Below are 23,083 nucleotides of genomic sequence, written 5' to 3' on the forward strand. Positions count from 1 at the left end.
TTGAGCAAAGCCTGCAGCTTGGTGCTACCGCAATCACTGCTGTAGACGCAATTGCAACCGCGAACAGCCCCCACGCTAGCCTGCACATTCATAAGGTGGCTTCCAGATGAGGTCGAGGACGAGCATATATGTGGAGGCTCACACAGCTTCCACTCCTTTGAATGGCTTCTCAATGGACCTCATGGTGCCAGAAACGGTGGCTTGATCCATGTTGAGGGCTTGTTGCATCCAGGCATCTTGATCAGACTAGCGACAGCTGACGTGGCAGCTCTGGCATGGTAGACGCATTGGCGTCGTGGACTGGAGCCTTGACAGCAACTTGGCCTAGCTCTAGTTGATACACAACTTGAGCGAGCTTGATCCGTGCTCCTGGTTTCAGGAGTCAACCGAGGGAGACTTGAGTGTCGTGTAGCGCTTCGTGCAGGATCTTGACACAAAACCACGCTTGGGGGCGGACTTCGGCTGTGTTGGGGGCTAGTCCCAATCTTCAGCCCACAGCTGGGTGGACGAATGGACGACTGCCAATGCTGAAGTCGGTGTATGTAAATTAAGTGAGCTTCGACGCACAGAAGTAGGCGAGACTACCGAGGTGTCAATCTCACAAGATCGAGATATGACTACATGGGCGCCAAATCTCAAGCACGGTAGTGGTAGCATTTCGAGGCGCTTGTTGTCTCCGAGGCAGATTCGCGAATGAGGCCGAATAAACAAACGGCGGATGAAGGCGAATGGACGGTGACCAACCACTTATCCACCACCGCTCTGCAGCCACCCCATCCGGGTTTCGTGCATGTTCGGGGCTACGCGCTCGTCGATCGTACTCACTTTGACGGATTCACACAATGTCTTTTCGTATGAAGTTTTGAGTTTCACCTTTCGCAGCATATTTTGATAGTAATGACTTGCCATAGTAAACGCAAGCATTACCACCATTATTCACTATAAAAGATGAGGTCCAGCCGATCCCTCTTTTATCTTGGTCTACATTTTTCTTGCTGCTGATCCGTATACTGCCAGTTTGTATTCTCGAAAGAACCCGTCGCAGCGCAATCAACAAACCCGGCCCAAATTGAGCCCTCCGCCCTCCCATAAGTGATAAAGCCCACCTCCGCCCTCGCATAAGTGATAAAGCCCGAATCAGCTATTCAGACTCAGATCCAGCCTGAGCATTTTACATGTAATACTGTAGCATTTTTGTAACCACAGCAATATCGTGAGTACAGTCTCCTAGACAGCAGAGATTTTCTCTGGTAACTCCCTGAGTTACCAAATACACATGTACTTCAGCATCTAGGACGCCTACAATATCTGCATTTAACTGTGTTTCAATAAGCATTCATGTTGATAAATCCATTAACCGCAAAGCTTACTACACTCGGCCTCTGCTCTTGGGGCTCGAGAACGGCAGTTTTTCCTGCCTTAGCGCACGTCGATCCATACGCAATACACACTTTCGTCACCTTCGCTCCCAAGGTGACATAGTCGCCTTTTACTCTCGCTTAAGTCCACGATGAGCTCCACCCGCTTCAAGCCTCTCAACATGATGACGCACATGCCGAATCTCGAGCAAAATCTCCTCGAACCCGCTCTTCATGTGGTCCCAGCGAGCCTGCGCCCGGTCCTTCCGTCGCAAATAGGCCTTCAGAATCTCACCCCAGAACGCGTTGTTGACTGCAACAGCTCCGACCACAAGCCACTGATACCACGGAATGTACTCGAATCCAAAGATGTCGTCCATGATAACAGGGACGTTGCTCACGAGCACCGTCAAAATCACCGACATACACGCCGCCAACTGCATGTAGCCATTCGACAACATCCGTGCAAACACAGGCTCCGTGAAGTGACGCACCGTGTAAGCTCGCAGCACCTCCGTGAAGGCCAAACCCAAGAACACCATCGTCTGAGCTCGTCCCAGACCCGCTGGGACGCAGTCGTAGTCGCCTCCTTCACAGTAAACAGTTGAGTTCTCGAACGACGTCATACCGGCCACTTCCTCGCCGAAAATGTACGAGCCGTCCGAGTACTGAGCAGCACAGTTGCCGTACACTTTCCAGCCATCGTCGATGCCTTCCCATCGACGACACGTCACGTCCGTGAAGTCCGTCCCATCTGGACCGCCGCCAGTATTGTAGATGTCGTCCGTCAGCAACACGCCGAAGTTCCAGTACAGTCCCAAGAGGAACGTGGTCATAGCTCCAGCGAGAAGCAGGAACGCGTTGAAGAGCACGAGCAGCCACAGTCGACCGTGGATCAGCGAAGTCTGCTTGTGACGTGGTTTGTCTGCCATGATGTGTGGGTCGCCCTTCTCTAAGCTTAGCGCGACAGCAGGCATACCGTCCGTGAACAGGTTGAGCAGCAGAATGTGCAGCGCCTCGAGAGGAAGCGGGAACCCGCCAGCCACCGAGATGAAGATCAGGATGATCTCTCCGATGTTCGTGGACAGCAAGAACATGACAAACTTCTGGATGTTGGCGTAGATGACGCGGCCCTTCTCCACAGCCGTGACGATACTGCAGAAGTTGTCGTCCATCAAGATCATGTCGGACGCTCCCTTGGCCACTTCCGTGCCTGAAATCCCCATGGCCACACCGATATCCGCCTCCTTCAACGCTGGTGCGTCGTTGACACCATCTCCAGTCATAGCAGCGATGAGTCCTTGACGTTGAAGAGATTTCACGATCTCGATCTTGTCTTCGGGCTTGGCACGAGCGAACACCAACGTGCGTGACGTGATCTCGTCGATGTCAGCGGGGGGCAAGTACACGTCTCCATTCGGACGAAGCTGCGTGCAGTCTGTCGCTTGAGCCTCCGGGTCCGCGCCCACTTGTAGCAAATCAATGTTCTTGGCGATGGCAACAGCCGTAGCGAGGTAGTCGCCAGTGATCATCACCGTACGGATGGAAGCAGCTCGTGCAGTGGCAATGGCATCGCGCACGCCGTCACGTTCCGGGTCGATAGACGCCACCAGTCCGAGAAACACTAACGGCTTGGACAAGGCTTCAAACTTCTCGTCCACATCGTCGCAGTCTTCCCCGAACGGCAATTCGTGCATCGGCTGGATAGCCACAGCAAGAACACGCAGCGCCTGCGACGATAGCGCGTCCACCGCCTCGAGAATCTCCTGACGCTGCACATTGTTCAACGTCTCAAACGTGCCATCCTTCCGGCAGTACTGGGTGCAGTTGCGTAGAATGTAGTTCGGTGCGCCCTTCACGTTCGCCACCAGCTTGGGCGGCTGGTCACCTGGAAGCGCCAACGTATCGAACATCGCCATGCCATTCACCACAGGTAGGGCGTTCACTGTGACCATCATCTTACGTGATGAGCTGAACGGTACTTCCACTAGCCGAGGGTAGTCTTCCAGCAGACTATCTTCCCAGATGCCTGCCTTAGCGGCTGCAACGACCAAAGGCGCCTCGGACGAGTTGCCAAACGGAAGCCAACGTGGAGTCTCGCCGTCGTCCCCTTCCACTTGCTTGAGTTGCGTGTTACTGCACAGCACCGAGGCCATCAAAGTCGCGCGAACTTGCACATTGCCGGCCTCCGGTTCGCCTTGACTGCTACCGTCCGAAGCGAGGATAGAGCCTTCAGGTGTGAACCCCTTGCCAGTAATTGAATACTCGCGGAAATCGCCCCAGAGCTTCACTGCAGTCATCTTGCCTTCCGTCAATGTACCCGTCTTGTCGGTACAGATGACCGACGCTTCGCCTAGCGTCTCCACTGACGCGAGTTTACGTACAAGCACATTCTTCTTGACCATCTCGGCCGTACCGGACGACAGACAGATAGTCACGACCATCGGTAGACCCTCGGGAACAGCACTCACGGCCACAGACACAGCAGCCATAATCATAGTCAAGTACGTGGGTCTGTCCGGGTGATGAGGGTCTTCATTGCCGCGGATCATACCGACGATAAACACGAGGATGGCCACACCCACCGCGATGAGACCCATGACGTACCCAGTGTGGTGTAGAGCTCGCTGCAGAGGCGTGAGCTTCGAACGGTGCTTGGCGATGCAGTCACCAAGCGGGTTACGGATCCACTTCTTCTCTGCAGACGCATCCGTGCCGCTCTTGGCTTGTAGTAGAGCTGCAATGGAGCCCACACGCGTGTTCATACCAGTCTCCACTACAATACCACGAGCGTTGCCGGCGGTGATCGTCGTGGACGAGAAGACCATGTTACTCGCTGTCAACTTGGCAGGTTTGCCGGCTCCAGCGGGGTGGATCGGAGCGTTGTATTTCTTGGGGACATCCTCCGATTCGCCCGTCAGCAGCATCTCGTTACACTTGAGATCGACACTAGTGAACAGCCGAATGTCAGCAGGCACAACGTCGCCTGTGACGAGGATCACGATGTCTCCAGGCACCAGCTGCTTGCTGTCTACCACTTGTTGCATCCCGTCACGGATGACAAGCGACTGCAGACGAGTGAAGATGCAAAGATCTCTCGACATCCAACTGCAGCCGAAAGCTCGAGCGCACTTTCAACACTCTTTCCCCGCAAAGTTACCCCTAAGGACGAGACTTGTTTGTTCAGCTTCTCCTGAGTTTCATGGTCTCGGAGATGGGTGCATTCGCGCTTCAGGGACGATGTAGCAGACCTCTCGTCAGCATGAAAGGCAATTCTGGTTCTTTTGTGCAGTTTCTATAATCACATTTTGTGGACCACATCGTTGAGAAGTCATTTTCCCAGATTATGTGGACCACAGAACGAAGAGTCGCATCTCCCGTGAGTTATCAGAAAAAGGAGCGGCAACAGCGCTTGAGCCATTTGTGACGACGATTATGCAGCGCACCGCCTTACCACCGCGAGCATACCGTCATCTACTGCAGCAACAGCAGACAGCCGGCGAAGAGCGATTGAAGTGCTCAACACTTCTGGTAACACGACCACCGCCGTAAAACTCGTAGCGTGCAGCCTGCTACCTGCCGTTGTACAGACGCAATAGTTGAGCGTCAGCGACGCAAACTTGTGTATCTAGACTCCACGACACAACGCGCACGCAGATTACGGCATTCCGTCGTGGTGCCATACGTGTATCACACGAACGCCGCGCTTCAGCAAGCTGCTGTATCTTGTCCTCTGCAAAGTGCAAGGCTGCCTACACATGCGCGAGACGGTGAGAGTGTGACACTAACGTGACACAAGCATGGCGATGCGCGGTGTCTGTTATGTATGTGGACGACCATCTCCTCTCGAAAGCCCTTACTCCGCAACAATGACTCACCAACACACGTCGTTCTCACAGTAGCGGCAGCAACGCCGACCAGTGTATCTCGTTACAAATGGTAGTGCTTGGTGGCAACAGAATCGCCGCCATCGACGTGGGCAGTATTGCGCGACCAGCAGAATATGCATGGCACCGGCAAGCTGTCGGCGACAGTACCGACGACGTGAAGCTGCTAGTTTGTCGAAAACAGCGACGCCTTGGAGTAGAACGCTGGTGCCGACAACACTGGCGACAATAACTTGAACGTGACAGCATTGGTCCTGGCAACGCCGGCAGCTTGGGAGAGCGACATCGGGGCTGGACTTGAAAGCGACCGCATTACTCGTAGCAACGCCGACGGCATAGAGCTGGTAGCGTTGACACCGATAACACAGACAACATGAAAGTGGAAGATTTAGTGACGGCAACACCAACGACTTGAGAGTGGAAGTACTAGTGCCGGTAGAGCCGATGACGCGGTAGAGATGGCGCCAGCAGCGATGGCATGAAATTGGCAGCGCTGGCACCGACAACATCAATCGCTTGGGGGTGGCATTGGGGTCTGTGTCACCGACGACGTGAGCTTGGTACCGTTGATACCGACAGCACCAACAGCCTGGGCGTGGTAGCATAGGTGGCGGCAACGGCAAAGACTTTGAAGCGGCAGCAATGACATCAACAGCCAGGAGCTGCGGTTGTGTTTGCGTACACTCTGGATGGCACTTGGGAAAATGACCGTCCTCGGCTTGGGTCGACACTGATAGAAGGTGTACGAGTCACAACACAGCACCGCCAACACATAATCAGTGGCAGGGATCACATCATCAGTGGCAGGAACTAGTGTGACCTTGAGCAAAGCCTGCAGCTTGGTGCTACCGCAATCACTGCTGTAGACGCAATTGCAACCGCGAACAGCCCCCACGCTAGCCTGCACATTCATAAGGTGGCTTCCAGATGAGGTCGAGGACGAGCATATATGTGGAGGCTCACACAGCTTCCACTCCTTTGAATGGCTTCTCAATGGACCTCATGGTGCCAGAAACGGTGGCTTGATCCATGTTGAGGGCTTATTGCATCCAGGCATCTTGATCAGACTAGCGACAGCTGACGTGGCAGCTCTGGCATGGTAGACGCATTGGCGTCGTGGACTGGAGCCTTGACAGCAACTTGGCCTAGCTCTAGTTGATACACAACTTGGGCGAGCTTGATCCGTGCTCCTGGTTTCAGGAGTCAACCGAGGGAGACTTGAGTGTCGTGTAGCGCTCGTACAGGATCTTGACACAAAACACGCTTGGGGGCGGACTTCGGCTGTGTTGGGGCTAGTCTCAATCTTCAGCCCACAGCTGGGTGGACGAATGGATGACTGTCAATGTTGAAGTCGGTGTATATAAATTGTGTGAGCTTCGAGTTTGCGTCCGCACAGAAGGCGAGACTACCGAGGTGTCAATCTCACAAGATCGAGATATGACTACATGGGCGCCAAATCTCAAGCACGGTAGTGGTAGCATTTCGAGGCGCTTGTTGTCTCCGAGGCAGATTCGCGAATGAGGCCGAATAAACAAACGGCGGATGAAGGCGAATGGACGGTGACCAACCACTTATCCACCACCGCTCTGCAGCCACCCCATCCGGGTTTCGTGCATGTTCGGGGCTACGCGCTCGTCGATCGTACTCACTTTGACGGATTCACACAATGTCTTTTCGTATGAAGTTTTGAGTTTCACCTTTCGCAGCATATTTTGATAGTAATGACTTGCCATAGTAAACGCAAGCATTACCACCATTATTCACTATAAAAGATGAGGTCCAGCCGATCCCTCTTTTATCTTGGTCTACATTTTTCTTGCTGCTGATCCGTATACTGCCAGTTTGTATTCTCGAAAGAACCCGTCGCAGCGCAATCAGCAAACCCGGCCCAAATTGAGCCCTCCGCCCTCCCATAAGTGATAAAGCCCAGTCCGTAACCTCCGCCCTCGCATAAGTGATAAAGCCCAAATCAGCTATTCAGACTCAGATCCAGCCTGAGCATTTTACATGTAACATTGTAGCATTTTTGTAGCCACAGCAATATCGTGAGTACAGTCTCCTAGACGGCAGAGATTTGTACTTCAGCATCTAGGACGCCTACAATATCTCCATTTAACTGTGTTTCAATAAGCATTCATCAATGAGCATTCATGTTGATAAATTCATTAACCGCAATGCTAACTACACTCGGTCTCTGCTCTTGGGGCTCGAGAACGAACTCACGCGGCAGTTTTTCCTAGTCTTAGCTGCCTTAACGCACGTCGATCCATACGCAATACACACTTTCGTCACCTTCGCTCCCAAGGTGACATTGTCGCCTTTTACTCACGCTTGAGTCCACGATGAGCTCCACCCGCTTCAAGCCTCTCAACATGATGGCGCACATGCCGGATCTCGAGCAAAATCTCCTCGAACCCGCTCTTCATGTGGTCCCAGCGAGCCTGCGCCCGGTCCTTCCGTCGCAAATAGGCCTTCAGGATCTCACCCCAGAACGCGTTGTTGACTGCAACAGCTCCGACCACAAGCCACTGATACCACGGAATGTACTCGAATCCAAAGATGTCGTCCATGATAACAGGGACGTTGCTCACGAGCACCGTCAAAATCACCGACATACACGCCGCCAACTGCATGTAGCCATTCGACAACATCCGTGCGAACACAGGCTCCGTGAAGTGACGCACCGTGTAGGCTCGCAGCACCTCCGTGAAGGCCAAACCCAAGAACACCATCGTCTGAGCTCGTCCCAGACCCGCTGGGACGCAGTCGTAGTCGCCTCCTTCACAGTAAACAGTCGAGTTCTCATACGACGTCATACCGGCCACTTCCTCGCCGAAAATGTACGAGCCGTCCGAGTACTGAGCAGCACAGTTGCCGTACACTTTCCAGCCATCGTCGATGCCTTCCCATCGACGACACGTCACGTCCGTGAAGTCCGTCCCATCTGGACCGCCGCCAGTATTGTAGATGTCGTCCGTCAGCAACACGCCGAAGTTCCAGTACAGTCCCAAGAGGAACGTGGTCATAGCTCCAGCGAGAAGCAGGAACGCGTTGAAGAGCACGAGCAGCCACAGTCGACCGTGGATCAGCGAAGTCTGCTTGTGACGTGGTTTGTCTGCCATGATGTGTGGGTCGCCCTTCTCCAAGCTTAGAGCGACAGCAGGCATACCGTCCGTGAACAGGTTGAGCAGCAGAATGTGCAGCGCCTCGAGAGGAAGCGGGAACCCGCCAGCCACCGAGATGAAGATCAGGATGATCTCTCCGATGTTCGTGGATAGCAAAAACATGACAAACTTCTGGATGTTGGCGTAGATGACGCGGCCCTTCTCCACAGCCGTGACGATACTGCAGAAGTTGTCGTCCATCAAGATCATGTCGGACGCTCCCTTGGCCACTTCCGTGCCTGAAATCCCCATGGCCACACCGATATCCGCCTCCTTCAACGCTGGTGCGTCGTTGACACCATCTCCAGTCATAGCAGCGATGAGTCCTTGACGTTGAAGAGATTTCACGATCTCGATCTTGTCTTCGGGCTTGGCACGAGCGAACACCAACGTGCGTGACGTGATCTCGTCGATGTCAGCGGGGGGCAAGTACACGTCTCCATTCGGACGAAGCTGCGTGCAGTCTGTTGCTTGAGCCTCCGGGTCCGCGCCCACTTGTAGCAAATCAATGTTCTTGGCGATGGCAACAGCCGTAGCGAGGTAGTCGCCAGTGATCATCACCGTACGGATGGAAGCAGCTCGTGCAGTGGCAATGGCATCGCGCACGCCGTCACGTTCCGGGTCGATAGACGCCACCAGTCCGAGGAACACCAACGGCTTGGACAAGGCTTCAAACTTCTCGTCCACATCGTCGCAGTCTTCCCCGAACGGCAATTCGTGCATCGGCTGGATAGCCACAGCAAGAACACGCAGCGCCTGCGACGATAGCGCGTCCACCGCCTCGAGAATCTCCTGACGCTGCACATTGTTCAACGTCTCGAACGTGCCATCCTTCCGGCAGTACTGGGTGCAGTTGCGTAAAATGTAGTTCGGTGCGCCCTTCACGTTCGCCACCAGCTTGGGCGGCTGGTCACCTGGAAGCGCCAACGTATCGAACATCGCCATGCCATTCACCACAGGTAGGGCGTTCACTGTGACCATCATCTTACGTGATGAGCTGAACGGTACTTCCACTAGCCGAGGGTAGTCTTCCAGCAGACTATCTTCCCAGATCCCTGCCTTAGCGGCTGCAACGACCAAAGGCGCCTCGGACGAGTTGCCAAACGGAAGCCAACGTGGAGTCTCGCCGTCGTCCCCTTCCACTTGCTTGAGTTGCGTGTTACTGCACAGCACCGAGGCCATCAAAGTCGCGCGAACTTGCACATTGCCGGCCTCCGGTTCGCATTGACTGCTACCGTCCGAAGCGAGGATAGAGCCTTCAGGTGTGAACCCCTTGCCAGTGATTGAATACTCGCGGAAATCGCCCCAGAGCTTCACTGCAGTCATCTTGCCTTCCGTCAATGTACCCGTCTTGTCGGTACAGATGACTGACGCTGCGCCTAGCGTCTCCACTGACGCGAGTTTACGTACAAGCACATTCTTCTTGACCATCTCGGCCGTACCGGACGACAGACAGATAGTCACGACCATCGGTAGACCCTCGGGAACAGCACTCACGGCCACAGACACAGCAGCCATGATCATAGTCAAGTACGTGGGTCTGTCCGGGTGACGAGGGTCTTCATTGCCGCGGATCATACCGACGATAAACACGAGGATGGCCACACCCACCGCGATGAGACCCATGACGTACCCAGTGTGGTGTAGAGCTCGCTGCAGAGGCGTGAGCTTCGGACGGTGCTTGGCGATGCAGTCACCAAGAGGGTTACGGATCCACTTCTTCTCTGCAGACGCATCCGTGCCGCTCTTGGCTTGTAGTAGAGCTGCAATGGAGCCCACCCGCGTGTTCATACCAGTCTCCACTACAATACCACGAGCGTTGCCGGCGGTGATCGTCGTGGACGAGAAGACCATGTTACTCGCTGTCAACTTGGCAGGTTTGCCGGCTCCAGCGGGGTGGATCGGAGCGTTGTATTTCTTGGGGACATCCTCCGAGTCGCCCGTGAGCAGCATCTCGTTACACTTGAGATCGACACTAGTGAACAGCCGAATGTCAGCAGGCACACCGTCGCCTGTGACGAGGATCTGTCCACCACTTGTTGCATCCCGTCACGGATGACAAGCGACTGCAGACGAGTGAAGATGCAAAGATCTCTCGACATCCAACTGCAGCCGAAAGCTCGAGCGCACTTTCAACACTCTTTCCCCGCCAAGGACGAGACTTGTTTGGTCAGCTTCTCCTGAGTTTCATGGTCTCGGAGATGGGGGCATTCGCGCTTCAGGGACGATGTAACAGACCTCTCGTCAGCATGGAAGGTAATTCTGGTTCTTTTGTGCAATTTCGATAATCACATTATGTGGACCACATCGCTGAGAAGTCATTTTCCCAGATTATGTGGACCACAGAACGAAGAGTCGCATCTTCCGTGAGTTATCAGAAAAAGGAGCGGCAACAGCGCTTGAGCCATTTGTGACGACGATTATGCAGCGCACCGCCTTACCACCGCGAGCGTACCGTCATATACTGCAGCAACAGCAGACAGTCGGCGAAGAGCGATTGAAGTGCTCAACACTTCTGGTAACACGACAACCGCCGCAAAACTCGTAGCGTGCAGCCTGCTACCTGCCGTTGTACAGACGCAATAGTTGAGCGTCAGCGACGCAAACTTGTGTATCTAGACTCCACGACACAACGCGCACGCGGATTACGGCATTCCGTCGTGGGGCCATACGTGTATCACACGAACGCCGCACTTCAGCAAGCTGCTGTATCTTGTCCTCTGCAAAGTGCAAGGCTGCCTACACATGCGCGAGACGGTGAGAGTGTGACACTAACGTGACACAAGCATGGCGATGCGCGGTGTCTGTTTTGTATGTGGACGACCATCTCCTCTCGAAAGCCCATACTCCGCAACAATGACTCACCAACACACGTCGTTCCCACAGTAGCGGCAGCAACGCCGACCAGTGTATCTCGTTACAAATGGTAGTGCTTGGTGGCAACAGAATCGCCGCCATCGACGTGGGCAGTATTGCGCGACCAGCAGAATATGCATGGCACCGGCAAGCTGTCGGCGACAGTACCGACGACGTGAAGCTGCTAGTTTGTCGAAAACAGCGACGCCTTGGAGTAGAACGCTGGTGCCGACAACACTGGCGACAATAACTTGAACGTGACAGCATTGGTCCTGGCAACGCCGGCAGCTTGGGAGAGCGACATCGGGGCTGGACTTGAAAGCGACCGCATTACTCGTAGCAACGCCGACGGCATAGAGCTGGTAGCGTTGACACCGATAACACAGACAACATGAAAGTGGAAGATTTAGTGACGGCAACACCAACGACTTGAGAGTGGAAGTACTAGTGCCGGTAGAGCCGATGACGTGGTAGAGATGGCGCCAGCAGCGATGGCATGAAATTGGCAGCGCTGGCACCGACAACATCAATCGCTTGGGGGTGGCATTGGGGTCTGTGTCACCGACGACGTGAGCTTGGTACCGTTGATACCGACAGCACCAACAGCCTGGGCGTGGTAGCATAGGTGGCGGCAACGGCAAAGACTTTGAAGCGGCAGCAATGACATCAACAGCCAGGAGCTGCGGTTGTGTTTGCGTACACTCTGGATGGCACTTGGGAAAATGACCGTCCTCGGCTTGGGTCGACACTGATAGAAGGTGTACGAGTCACAACACAGCACCGCCAACACATAATCAGTGGCAGGGATCACATCATCAGTGGCAGGAACTAGTGTGACCTTGAGCAAAGCCTGCAGCTTGGTGCTACCGCAATCACTGCTGTAGACGCAATTGCAACCGCGAACAGCCCCCACGCTAGCCTGCACATTCATAAGGTGGCTTCCAGATGAGGTCGAGGACGAGCATATATGTGGAGGCTCACACAGCTTCCACTCCTTTGAATGGCTTCTCAATGGACCTCATGGTGCCAGAAACGGTGGCTTGATCCATGTTGAGGGCTTGTTGCATCCAGGCATCTTGATCAGACTAGCGACAGCTGACGTGGCAGCTCTGGCATGGTAGACGCATTGGCGTCGTGGACTGGAGCCTTGACAGCAGCTTGGCCTAGCTCTAGTTGATACACAACTTGAGCGAGCTTGATCCGTGCTCCGGGTCTCAGGAGTCAACCGAGGGAGACTTGAGTGTCGTGTAGCGCTTCGTGCAGGATCTTGACACAAAACACGCTTGGGGGCGGACTTCGGCTGTGTTGGGGCTAGTCCCAATCTTCAGCCCACAGCTGGGTGGACGAATGGACGACTGCCAATGCTGAAGTCGGTGTATGTAAATTAAGTGAGCTTCGACGCACAGAAGAAGGCGAGACTACCGAGGTGTCAATCTCACAAGATCGAGATATGACTACATGGGCGCCAAATCTCAAGCACGGTAGTGGTAGCATTTCGAGGTGCTTGTTGTCTCCGAGGCAGATTCGCGAATGAGGCCAAATAAACAAAAGGCGGATGGAGGCGAATGGACGGTGACCAACCACTTATCCACCACCGCTCTGCAGCCACCCCATCCGGGTTTCGTGCATGTCCGGGGCCGTTGTCAGCTATGCGCTCGTCGATCGTACTCACTTTGACGGGCTCACCCCAATGTCTTTTCGTATGAAGTTTGAAGTTTTACCTTTCGCAGTATATTTTGATAGTAATGGCTTGCCATAGTAAACGCAAGCATTACCACCATTATTCACTATATGAGGTCCAGCCAATCCCTCTTTTATCTTGGTCTACATTTTTCTTGCTGCTGATCCGTATACTGCCAGTTTGTATTCTCGAAAGAACCCGTCGCAGCGCAATCAACAAACCCGGCCCAAATTGAGCCCTCCGCCCTCCCATAAGTGATAAAGCCCAGTCCGTACCCCACCTCCGCCCTCGCATAAGTGATAAAGCCCAAATCAGCTATTCAGACTCAGATCCAGCCTGAGCATTTTACTAATGTAAGTCTAGCATTTTTGTAACCACAGCAATATCGTGAGTACAGTCTCCTAGACAGCAGAGATTTTCTCTGGTAACTCCCTGAGTTACCAAATACACATGTACTTCAGCATCTAGGACGCCTACAATATCTGCATTTAACTGTGTTTCAATAAGCATTCATGTTGATAAATCCATTAACCGCAAAGCTTACTACACTCGGCCTCTGCTCTTGGGGCTCGAGAACGAGCTCACGCGGCAGTTTTTCCTAGTCGTAGCTGCCTTAGCGCACGTCAATCCATACGCAATACACACTTTCGTCACCTTCGCTCCCAAGGTGACATAGTCGCCTTTTACTCTCGCTTAAGTCCACGATGAGCTCCACCCGCTTCAAGCCTCTCAACATGATGACGCACATGCCGAATCTCGAGCAAAATCTCCTCGAACCCGCTCTTCATGTGGTCCCAGCGAGCCTGCGCCCGGTCCTTCCGTCGCAAATAGGCCTTCAGAATCTCACCCCAGAACGCGTTGTTGACTGCAACAGCTCCGACCACAAGCCACTGATACCACGGAATGTACTCGAATCCAAAGATGTCGTCCATGATAACAGGGACGTTGCTCACGAGCACCGTCAAAATCACCGACATACACGCCGCCAACTGCATGTAGCCATTCGACAACATCCGTGCAAACACAGGCTCCGTGAAGTGACGCACCGTGTAGGCTCGCAGCACCTCCGTGAAGGCCAAACCCAAGAACACCATCGTCTGAGCTCGTCCCAGACCCGCTGGGACGCAGTCGTAGTCGCCTCCTTCACAGTAAACAGTTGAGTTCTCGAACGACGTCATACCGGCCACTTCCTCGCCGAAAATGTACGAGCCGTCCGAGTACTGAGCAGCACAGTTGCCGTACACTTTCCAGCCATCGTCGATGCCTTCCCATCGACGACACGTCACGTCCGTGAAGTCCGTCCCATCTGGACCGCCGCCAGTATTGTAGATGTCGTCCGTCAGCAACACGCCGAAGTTCCAGTACAGTCCCAAGAGGAACGTGGTCATAGCTCCAGCGAGAAGCAGGAACGCGTTGAAGAGCACGAGCAGCCACAGTCGACCGTGGATCAGCGAAGTCTGCTTGTGACGTGGTTTGTCTGCCATGATGTGTGGGTCGCCCTTCTCCAAGCTTAGCGCGACAGCAGGCATACCGTCCGTGAACAGGTTGAGCAGCAGAATGTGCAGCGCCTCGAGAGGAAGCGGGAACCCGCCAGCAACCGAGATGAAGATCAGGATGATCTCTCCGATGTTCGTGGACAGCAAGAACATGACAAACTTCTGGATGTTGGCGTAGATGACGCGGCCCTTCTCCACAGCCGTGACGATACTGCAGAAGTTGTCGTCCATCAAGATCATGTCGGACGCTCCCTTGGCCACTTCCGTGCCTGAAATCCCCATGGCCACACCGATATCCGCCTCCTTCAACGCTGGTGCGTCGTTGACACCATCTCCAGTCATAGCAGCGATGAGTCCTTGACGTTGAAGAGATTTCACGATCTCGATCTTGTCTTCGGGCTTGGCACGAGCGAACACCAACGTGCGTGACGTGATCTCGTCGATGTCAGCGGGGGGCAAGTAGACATCTCCATTCGGACGAAGCTGCGTGCAGTCTCTTGCTTGAGCCTCCGGGTCCGCGCCCACTTGTAGCAAATCAATGTTCTTGGCGATGGCAACAGCCGTAGCGAGGTAGTCGCCAGTGATCATCACCGTACGGATGGAAGCAGCTCGTGCAGTGGCAATGGCATCGCGCACGCCGTCACGTTCCGGGTCGATAGACGCCACCAGTCCGAGGAACACCAACGGCTTGGACAAGGCTTCAAACTTCTCGTCCACATCGTCGCAGTCTTCCCCGAACGGCAATTCGTGCATCGGCTGGATAGCCACAGCAAGAACACGCAGCGCCTGCGACGATAGCGCGTCCACCGCCTCGAGAATCTCCTGACGCTGCACGTTGTTCAACGTCTCGAACGTGCCATCCTTCCGGCCGTACTGGGTGCAGTTGCGTAAAATGTAGTTCGGTGCGCCCTTCACGTTCGCCACCAGCTTGGGCGGCTGGTCACCTGGAAGCGCCAACGTATCGAACATCGCCATGCCATTCACCACAGGTAGGGCGTTCACTGTGACCATCATCTTACGTGATGAGCTGAACGGTACTTCCACTAGCCGAGGATAGTCTTCCAGCAGACTATCTTCCCAGATCCCTGTCTTAGCGGCTGCAACGACCAAAGGCGCCTCGGACGAGTTGCCAAACGGAAGCCAACGTGGAGTCTCGCCGTCGTCCCCTTCCACTTGCTTGAGTTGCGTGTTACTGCACAGCACCGAGGCCATCAAAGTCGCGCGAACTTGCACATTGCCGGCCTCCGGTTCGCATTGACTGCTACCGTCCGAAGCGAGGATAGAGCCTTCAGGTGTGAACCCCTTGCCAGTGATTGAATACTCGCGGAAATCGCCCCAGAGCTTCACTGCAGTCATCTTGCCTTCCGTCAATGTTCCCGTCTTGTCGGTACAGATGACCGACGCTGCGCCTAGCGTCTCCACTGACGCGAGTTTACGTACAAGCACATTCTTCTTGACCATCTCGGCCGTACCGGACGACAGACAGATAGTCACGACCATCGGTAGACCCTCGGGAACAGCACTCACGGCCACAGACACAGCAGCCATAATCATAGTCAAGTACGTGGGTCTGTCCGGGTGACGAGGGTCTTCATTGCCGCGGATCATACCGACGATAAACACGAGGATGGCCACACCCACCGCGATAAGACCCATGACGTACCCAGTGTGGTGTAGAGCTCGCTGCAGAGGCGTGAGCTTCGGACGGTGCTTGGCGATGCAGTCACCAAGAGGGTTACGGATCCACTTCTTCTCTGCTGATGCATCCGTGCCGCTCTTGGCTTGTAGTAGAGCTGCAATGGAGCCCACCCGCGTGTTCATACCAGTCTCCACTACAATACCACGAGCGTTGCCGGCGGTGATCGTCGTGGACGAGAAGACCATGTTACTCGCTGTCAACTTGGCAGGTTTGCCGGCTCCAGCGGGGTGGATCGGAGCGTTGTATTTCTTGGGGACATCCTCCGATTTGCCCGTGAGCAGCATCTCGTTACACTTGAGATCGACACTAGTGAACAGCCGAATGTCAGCAGGCACAACGTCGCCTGTGACGAGGATTCGCTGTCCACCACTTGTTGCATCCCGTCACGGATGACAAGCGACTGCAGACGAGTGAAGATGCAAAGATCTCTCGACATCCAACTGCAGCCGAAAGCTCGAGCGCACTTTCAACACTCTTTCCCCGCCAAGGACGAGACTTGTTTGGTCAGCTTCTCCTGAGTTTCATGGTCTCGGAGATGGGGGCATTCGCGCTTCAGGGACGATGTAACAGACCTCTCGTCAGCATGGAAGGTAATTCTGGTTCTTTTGTGCAATTTCGATAATCACATTATGTGGACCACATCGCTGAGAAGTCATTTTCCCAGATTATGTGGACCACAGAACGAAGAGTCGCATCTTCCGTGAGTTATCAGAAAAAGGAGCGGCAACAGCGCTTGAGCCATTTGTGACGACGATTATGCAGCGCACCGCCTTACCACCGCGAGCATAGCGTCATCTACTGCAGCAACAGCAGACAGCCGGCGAAGAGCGATTGAAGTGCTCAACACTTCTGGTAACACGACCACCGCCGTAAAACTCGTAGCGTGCAGCCTGCTACCTGTCGTTGTACAGACGCAATAGTTGAGCGTCAGCGACGCAAACTTGTGTATCTAGACTCCACGACACAACGCGCACGCAGATTACGGCATTCCGTCGTGGTGCCATACGTGTATCACACGAACGCCGCGCTTCAGCAAGCTGCTGTATCTTGTCCTCTGCAAAGTGCAAGGCTGCCTACACATGCGCGAGACGGTGAGAGTGTGACACTAACGTGACACAAGCATGGCGATGCGCGGTGTCTGTTTTGTATGTAGACGACCATCTCCTCTCGAAAGCCCATACTCCGCAGCAATGACTCACCAACACACGTCGTTCTCACAGTAGCGGCAGCAACGCCGACCAGTGTAACTCGTTACAAATGGTAGTGCTTGGTGGCAACAGAATCGCCGCCATCGACGTGGGCAGTATTGCGCGACCAGCAGAATATGCATGGCACCGGCAAGCTGTCGGCGACAGTACCGACGACGTGAAGCTGCTAGTTTGTCGAAAACAGCGACGCCTTGGAGTAGAACGCTGGTGCCGACAACACTGGCGACAATAACTTGAACGTGACAGCATTGGTCCTGGCAACGCCGGCAGCTTGGGAGAGCGACATCGGGGCTGGACTTGAAAGCGACCGCATTACTCGTAGCAACGCCGACGACATAGAGCTGGTAGCGTTGACACCGATAACACAGACAACATGAAAGTGGAAGATTTAGTGACGGCAACACCAACGACTTGAGAGTGGAAGTACTAGTGCCGGTAGAGCCGATGACGTGGTAGAGATGGCGCCAGCAGCGATGGCATGAAATTGGCAGCGCTGACACCGACAACATCAATCGCTTGGGGGTGGCATTGGGGTCTGTGTCACCGACGACGTGAGCTTGGTACCGTTGATACCGACAGCACCAACAGCCTGGGCGTGGTAGCATAGGTGGCGGCAACGGCAAAGACTTTGAAGCGGCAGCAATGACATCAACAGCCAGGAGCTGCGGTTGTGTTTGCGTACACTCTGGATGGCACTTGGGAAAATGACCGTCCTCGGCTTGGGTCGACACTGATAGAAGGTGTACGAGTCACAACACAGCACCGCCAACACATAATCAGTGGCAGGGATCACATCATCAGTGGCAGGAACTAGTGTGATCTTGAGCAAAGCCTGCAGCTTGGTGCTACCGCAATCACTGCTGTAGACGCAATTGCAACCGCGAACAGCCCCCACGCTAGCCTGCACATTCATAAGGTGGCTTCCAGATGAGGTCGAGGACGAGCATATATGTGGAGGCTCACACAGCTTCCACTCCTTTGAATGGCTTCTCAATGGACCTCATGGTGCCAGAAACGGTGGCTTGATCCATGTTGAGGGCTTGTTGCATCCAGGCATCTTGATCAGACTAGCGACAGCTGACGTGGCAGCTCTGGCATGGTAGACGCATTGGCGTCGTGGACTGGAGCCTTGACAGCAACTTGGCCTAGCTCTAGTTGATACACAACTTGAGCGAGCTTGATCCGTGCTCCTGGTTTCAGGAGTCAACCGAGGGAGACTTGAGTGTCGTGTAGCGCTTCGTGCAGGATCTTGACACAAAACACGCTTGGGGGCGGACTTCGGCTGTGTTGGGGCTAGTCCCAATCTTCAGCCCACAGCTGGGTGGACGAATGGACGACTGCCAATGCTGAAGTCGGTGTATGTAAATTGTGTGAGCTTCGACGCACAGAAGTAGGCGAGACTACCGAGGTGTCAATCTCACAAGATCGAGATATGACTACATGGGCGCCAAATCTCAAGCACGGTAGTGATAGCATTTCGAGGCGCTTGTTGTCTCCGAGGCAGATTCGCGAATGAGGCCGAATAAACAAACGGCGGATGAAGGCGAATGGACGGTGACCAACCACTTATCCACCACCGCTCTGCAGCCACCCCATCCGGGTTTCGTGCATGTTCGGGGCTACGCGCTCGTCGATCGTACTCACTTTGACGGATTCACACAATGTCTTTTCGTATGAAGTTTTGAGTTTCACCTTTCGCAGCATATTTTGATAGTAATGACTTGCCATAGTAAACGCAAGCATTACCACCATTATTCACTATAAAAGATGAGGTCCAGCCGATCCCTCTTTTATCTTGGTCTACATTTTTCTTGCTGCTGATCCGTATACTGCCAGTTTGTATTCTCGAAAGAACCCGTCGCAGCGCAATCAACAAACCCGGCCCAAATTGAGCCCTCCGCCCTCCCATAAGTGATAAAGCCCACCTCCGCCCTCGCATAAGTGATAAAGCCCGAATCAGCTATTCAGACTCAGATCCAGCCTGAGCATTTTACATGTAATACTGTAGCATTTTTGTAACCACAGCAATATCGTGAGTACAGTCTCCTAGACAGCAGAGATTTTCTCTGGTAACTCCCTGAGTTACCAAATACACATGTACTTCAGCATCTAGGACGCCTACAATATCTGCATTTAACTGTGTTTCAATAAGCATTCATGTTGATAAATCCATTAACCGCAAAGCTTACTACACTCGGCCTCTGCTCTTGGGGCTCGAGAACGGCAGTTTTTCCTGCCTTAGCGCACGTCGATCCATACGCAATACACACTTTCGTCACCTTCGCTCCCAAGGTGACATAGTCGCCTTTTACTCTCGCTTAAGTCCACGATGAGCTCCACCCGCTTCAAGCCTCTCAACATGATGACGCACATGCCGAATCTCGAGCAAAATCTCCTCGAACCCGCTCTTCATGTGGTCCCAGCGAGCCTGCGCCCGGTCCTTCCGTCGCAAATAGGCCTTCAGAATCTCACCCCAGAACGCGTTGTTGACTGCAACAGCTCCGACCACAAGCCACTGATACCACGGAATGTACTCGAATCCAAAGATGTCGTCCATGATAACAGGGACGTTGCTCACGAGCACCGTCAAAATCACCGACATACACGCCGCCAACTGCATGTAGCCATTCGACAACATCCGTGCAAACACAGGCTCCGTGAAGTGACGCACCGTGTAAGCTCGCAGCACCTCCGTGAAGGCCAAACCCAAGAACACCATCGTCTGAGCTCGTCCCAGACCCGCTGGGACGCAGTCGTAGTCGCCTCCTTCACAGTAAACAGTTGAGTTCTCGAACGACGTCATACCGGCCACTTCCTCGCCGAAAATGTACGAGCCGTCCGAGTACTGAGCAGCACAGTTGCCGTACACTTTCCAGCCATCGTCGATGCCTTCCCATCGACGACACGTCACGTCCGTGAAGTCCGTCCCATCTGGACCGCCGCCAGTATTGTAGATGTCGTCCGTCAGCAACACGCCGAAGTTCCAGTACAGTCCCAAGAGGAACGTGGTCATAGCTCCAGCGAGAAGCAGGAACGCGTTGAAGAGCACGAGCAGCCACAGTCGACCGTGGATCAGCGAAGTCTGCTTGTGACGTGGTTTGTCTGCCATGATGTGTGGGTCGCCCTTCTCCAAGCTTAGCGCGACAGCAGGCATACCGTCCGTGAACAGGTTGAGCAGCAGAATGTGCAGCGCCTCGAGAGGAAGCGGGAACCCGCCAGCAACCGAGATGAAGATCAGGATGATCTCTCCGATGTTCGTGGACAGCAAGAACATGACAAACTTCTGGATGTTGGCGTAGATGACGCGGCCCTTCTCCACAGCCGTGACGATACTGCAGAAGTTGTCGTCCATCAAGATCATGTCGGACGCTCCCTTGGCCACTTCCGTGCCTGAAATCCCCATGGCCACACCGATATCCGCCTCCTTCAACGCTGGTGCGTCGTTGACACCATCTCCAGTCATAGCAGCGATGAGTCCTTGACGTTGAAGAGATTTCACGATCTCGATCTTGTCTTCGGGCTTGGCACGAGCGAACACCAACGTGCGTGACGTGATCTCGTCGATGTCAGCGGGGGGCAAGTAGACATCTCCATTCGGACGAAGCTGCGTGCAGTCTGTCGCTTGAGCCTCCGGGTCCGCGCCCACTTGTAGCAAATCAATGTTCTTGGCGATGGCAACAGCCGTAGCGAGGTAGTCGCCAGTGATCATCACCGTACGGATGGAAGCAGCTCGTGCAGTGGCAATGGCATCGCGCACGCCGTCACGTTCCGGGTCGATAGACGCCACCAGTCCGAGGAACACCAACGGCTTGGACAAGGCTTCAAACTTCTCGTCCACATCGTCGCAGTCTTCCCCGAACGGCAATTCGTGCATCGGCTGGATAGCCACAGCAAGAACACGCAGCGCCTGCGACGATAGCGCGTCCACCGCCTCGAGAATCGCCTGACGCTGCACATTGTTCAACGTCTCGAACGTGCCATCCTTCCGGCAGTACTGGGTGCAGTTGCGTAAAATGTAGTTCGGTGCGCCCTTCACGTTCGCCACCAGCTTGGGCGGCTGGTCACCTGGAAGCGCCAACGTATCGAACATCGCCATGCCATTCACCACAGGTAGGGCGTTCACTGTGACCATCATCTTACGTGATGAGCTGAACGGTACTTCCACTAGCCGAGGATAGTCTTCCAGCAGACTATCTTCCCAGATCCCTGTCTTAGCGGCTGCAACGACCAAAGGCGCCTCGGACGAGTTGCCAAACGGAAGCCAACGTGGAGTCTCGCCGTCGTCCCCTTCCACTTGCTTGAGTTGCGTGTTACTGCACAGCACCGAGGCCATCAAAGTCGCGCGAACTTGCACATTGCCGGCCTCCGGTTCGCCTTGACTGCTACCGTCCGAAGCGAGGATAGAGCCTTCAGGTGTGAACCCCTTGCCAGTGATTGAATACTCGCGGAAATCGCCCCAGAGCTTCACTGCAGTCATCTTGCCTTCCGTCAATGTACCCGTCTTGTCGGTACAGATGACTGACGCTGCGCCTAGCGTCTCCACTGACGCGAGTTTACGTACAAGCATATTTTTCTTGACCATCTCGGACGTACCGGACGACAGACAGATAGTCACGACCATCGGTAAGCCCTTGGGAACAGCACTCACGGCCACAGACACAGCAGCCATAATCATAGTCAAGCACGTGGGTCTGTCCGGGTGACGAGGGTCTTCATTGCCGCGGATCATACCGACGATAAACACGAGGATGGCCACACCCACCGCGATAAGACCCATGACGTACCCAGTGTGGTGTAGAGCTCGCTGCAGAGGCGTGAGCTTCGGACGGTGCTTGGCGATGCAGTCACCAAGAGGGTTACGGATCCACTTCTTCTCTGCAGACGCATCCGTGCCGCTCTTGGCTTGTAGTAGAGCTGCAATGGAGCCCACCCGCGTGTTCATACCAGTCTCCACTACAATACCACGAGCGTTGCCGGCGGTGATCGTCGTGGACGAGAAGACCATGTTACTCGCTGTCAACTTGGCAGGTTTGCCGGCTCCAGCGGGGTGGATCGGAGCGTTGTATTTCTTGGGGACATCCTCCGAGTCGCCCGTGAGCAGCATCTCGTTACACTTGAGATCGACACTTGTGAACAGCCGAATGTCAGCAGGCACACCGTCGCCTGTGACGAGGATGTCCTGTCCACCACTTGTTGCATCCCGTCACGGATGACAAGCGACTGCAGACGAGTGAAGATGCAAAGATCTCTCGACATCCAACTGCAGCCGAAAGCTCGAGCGCACTTTCAACACTCTTTCCCCGCCAAGGACGAGACTTGTTTGGTCAGCTTCTCCTGAGTTTCATGGTCTCGGAGATGGGGGCATTCGCGCTTCAGGGACGATGTAACAGACCTCTCGTCAGCATGGAAGGTAATTCTGGTTCTTTTGTGCAATTTCGATAATCACATTATGTGGACCACATCGCTGAGAAGTCATTTTCCCAGATTATGTGGACCACAGAACGAAGAGTCGCATCTCCCGTGAGTTATCAGAAAAAGGAGCGGCAACAGCGCTTGAGCCATTTGTGACGACGATTATGCAGCGCACCGCCTTACCACCGCGAGCGTACCGTCATATACTGCAGCAACAGCAGACAGTCGGCGAAGAGCGATTGAAGTGCTCAACACTTCTGGTAACACGACAACCGCCGCAAAACTCGTAGCGTGCAGCCTGCTACCTGCCGTTGTACAGACG

At 54.3% G+C, this 23,083-nt stretch overlaps 6 protein-coding genes across 6 annotated transcripts; all 6 read right to left on the minus strand.

The window, feature by feature from the left end:
• Positions 1-835: 835 nt before the first annotated feature.
• Positions 836-1,120, minus strand: PITG_22696 (uncharacterized protein; the record flags this gene model as incomplete). The annotated part of the gene is made up of 1 exon (XM_002907249.1): positions 836-1,120. One exon carries the CDS (start codon positions 1,118-1,120, stop codon positions 836-838), a length of 285 nt encoding a protein of 94 aa, XP_002907295.1.
• Positions 1,121-1,489: 369 nt separating this feature from the next.
• Positions 1,490-4,462, minus strand: PITG_02356 (calcium-transporting ATPase 1, endoplasmic reticulum-type, putative; the record flags this gene model as incomplete). The annotated part of the gene is made up of 1 exon (XM_002907250.1): positions 1,490-4,462. The coding sequence occupies one exon, from the start codon at positions 4,460-4,462 to the stop codon at positions 1,490-1,492; it is 2,973 nt and encodes a 990-aa protein (XP_002907296.1).
• A 2,842-nt stretch (positions 4,463-7,304) lies between these two features.
• Positions 7,305-10,870, minus strand: PITG_02357 (P-type ATPase (P-ATPase) Superfamily; the record flags this gene model as incomplete). The annotated part of the gene is made up of 3 exons (XM_002907251.1): positions 7,305-7,342; positions 7,575-10,384; positions 10,851-10,870. The coding sequence occupies 3 exons, from the start codon at positions 10,868-10,870 to the stop codon at positions 7,305-7,307; spliced, it is 2,868 nt and encodes a 955-aa protein (XP_002907297.1).
• A 2,759-nt stretch (positions 10,871-13,629) lies between these two features.
• PITG_02358 (P-type ATPase (P-ATPase) Superfamily) lies at positions 13,630-16,936 on the minus strand (the record flags this gene model as incomplete). The annotated part of the gene is made up of 2 exons (XM_002907252.1): positions 13,630-16,447; positions 16,917-16,936. 2 exons carry the CDS (start codon positions 16,934-16,936, stop codon positions 13,630-13,632), a joined length of 2,838 nt encoding a protein of 945 aa, XP_002907298.1.
• A 2,067-nt stretch (positions 16,937-19,003) lies between these two features.
• Positions 19,004-19,288, minus strand: PITG_22697 (uncharacterized protein; the record flags this gene model as incomplete). The annotated part of the gene is made up of 1 exon (XM_002907253.1): positions 19,004-19,288. One exon carries the CDS (start codon positions 19,286-19,288, stop codon positions 19,004-19,006), a length of 285 nt encoding a protein of 94 aa, XP_002907299.1.
• A 369-nt stretch (positions 19,289-19,657) lies between these two features.
• Positions 19,658-22,453, minus strand: PITG_02359 (cation-transporting ATPase, putative; the record flags this gene model as incomplete). The annotated part of the gene is made up of 1 exon (XM_002907254.1): positions 19,658-22,453. One exon carries the CDS (start codon positions 22,451-22,453, stop codon positions 19,658-19,660), a length of 2,796 nt encoding a protein of 931 aa, XP_002907300.1.
• Positions 22,454-23,083: the final 630 nt, after the last annotated feature.

Source organism: Phytophthora infestans, genomic scaffold (genome assembly GCF_000142945.1).
Source record: "Phytophthora infestans T30-4 supercont1.3 genomic scaffold, whole genome shotgun sequence".
Classification (NCBI taxonomy): Eukaryota; Oomycota; class Peronosporomycetes; order Peronosporales; family Peronosporaceae; genus Phytophthora; species Phytophthora infestans.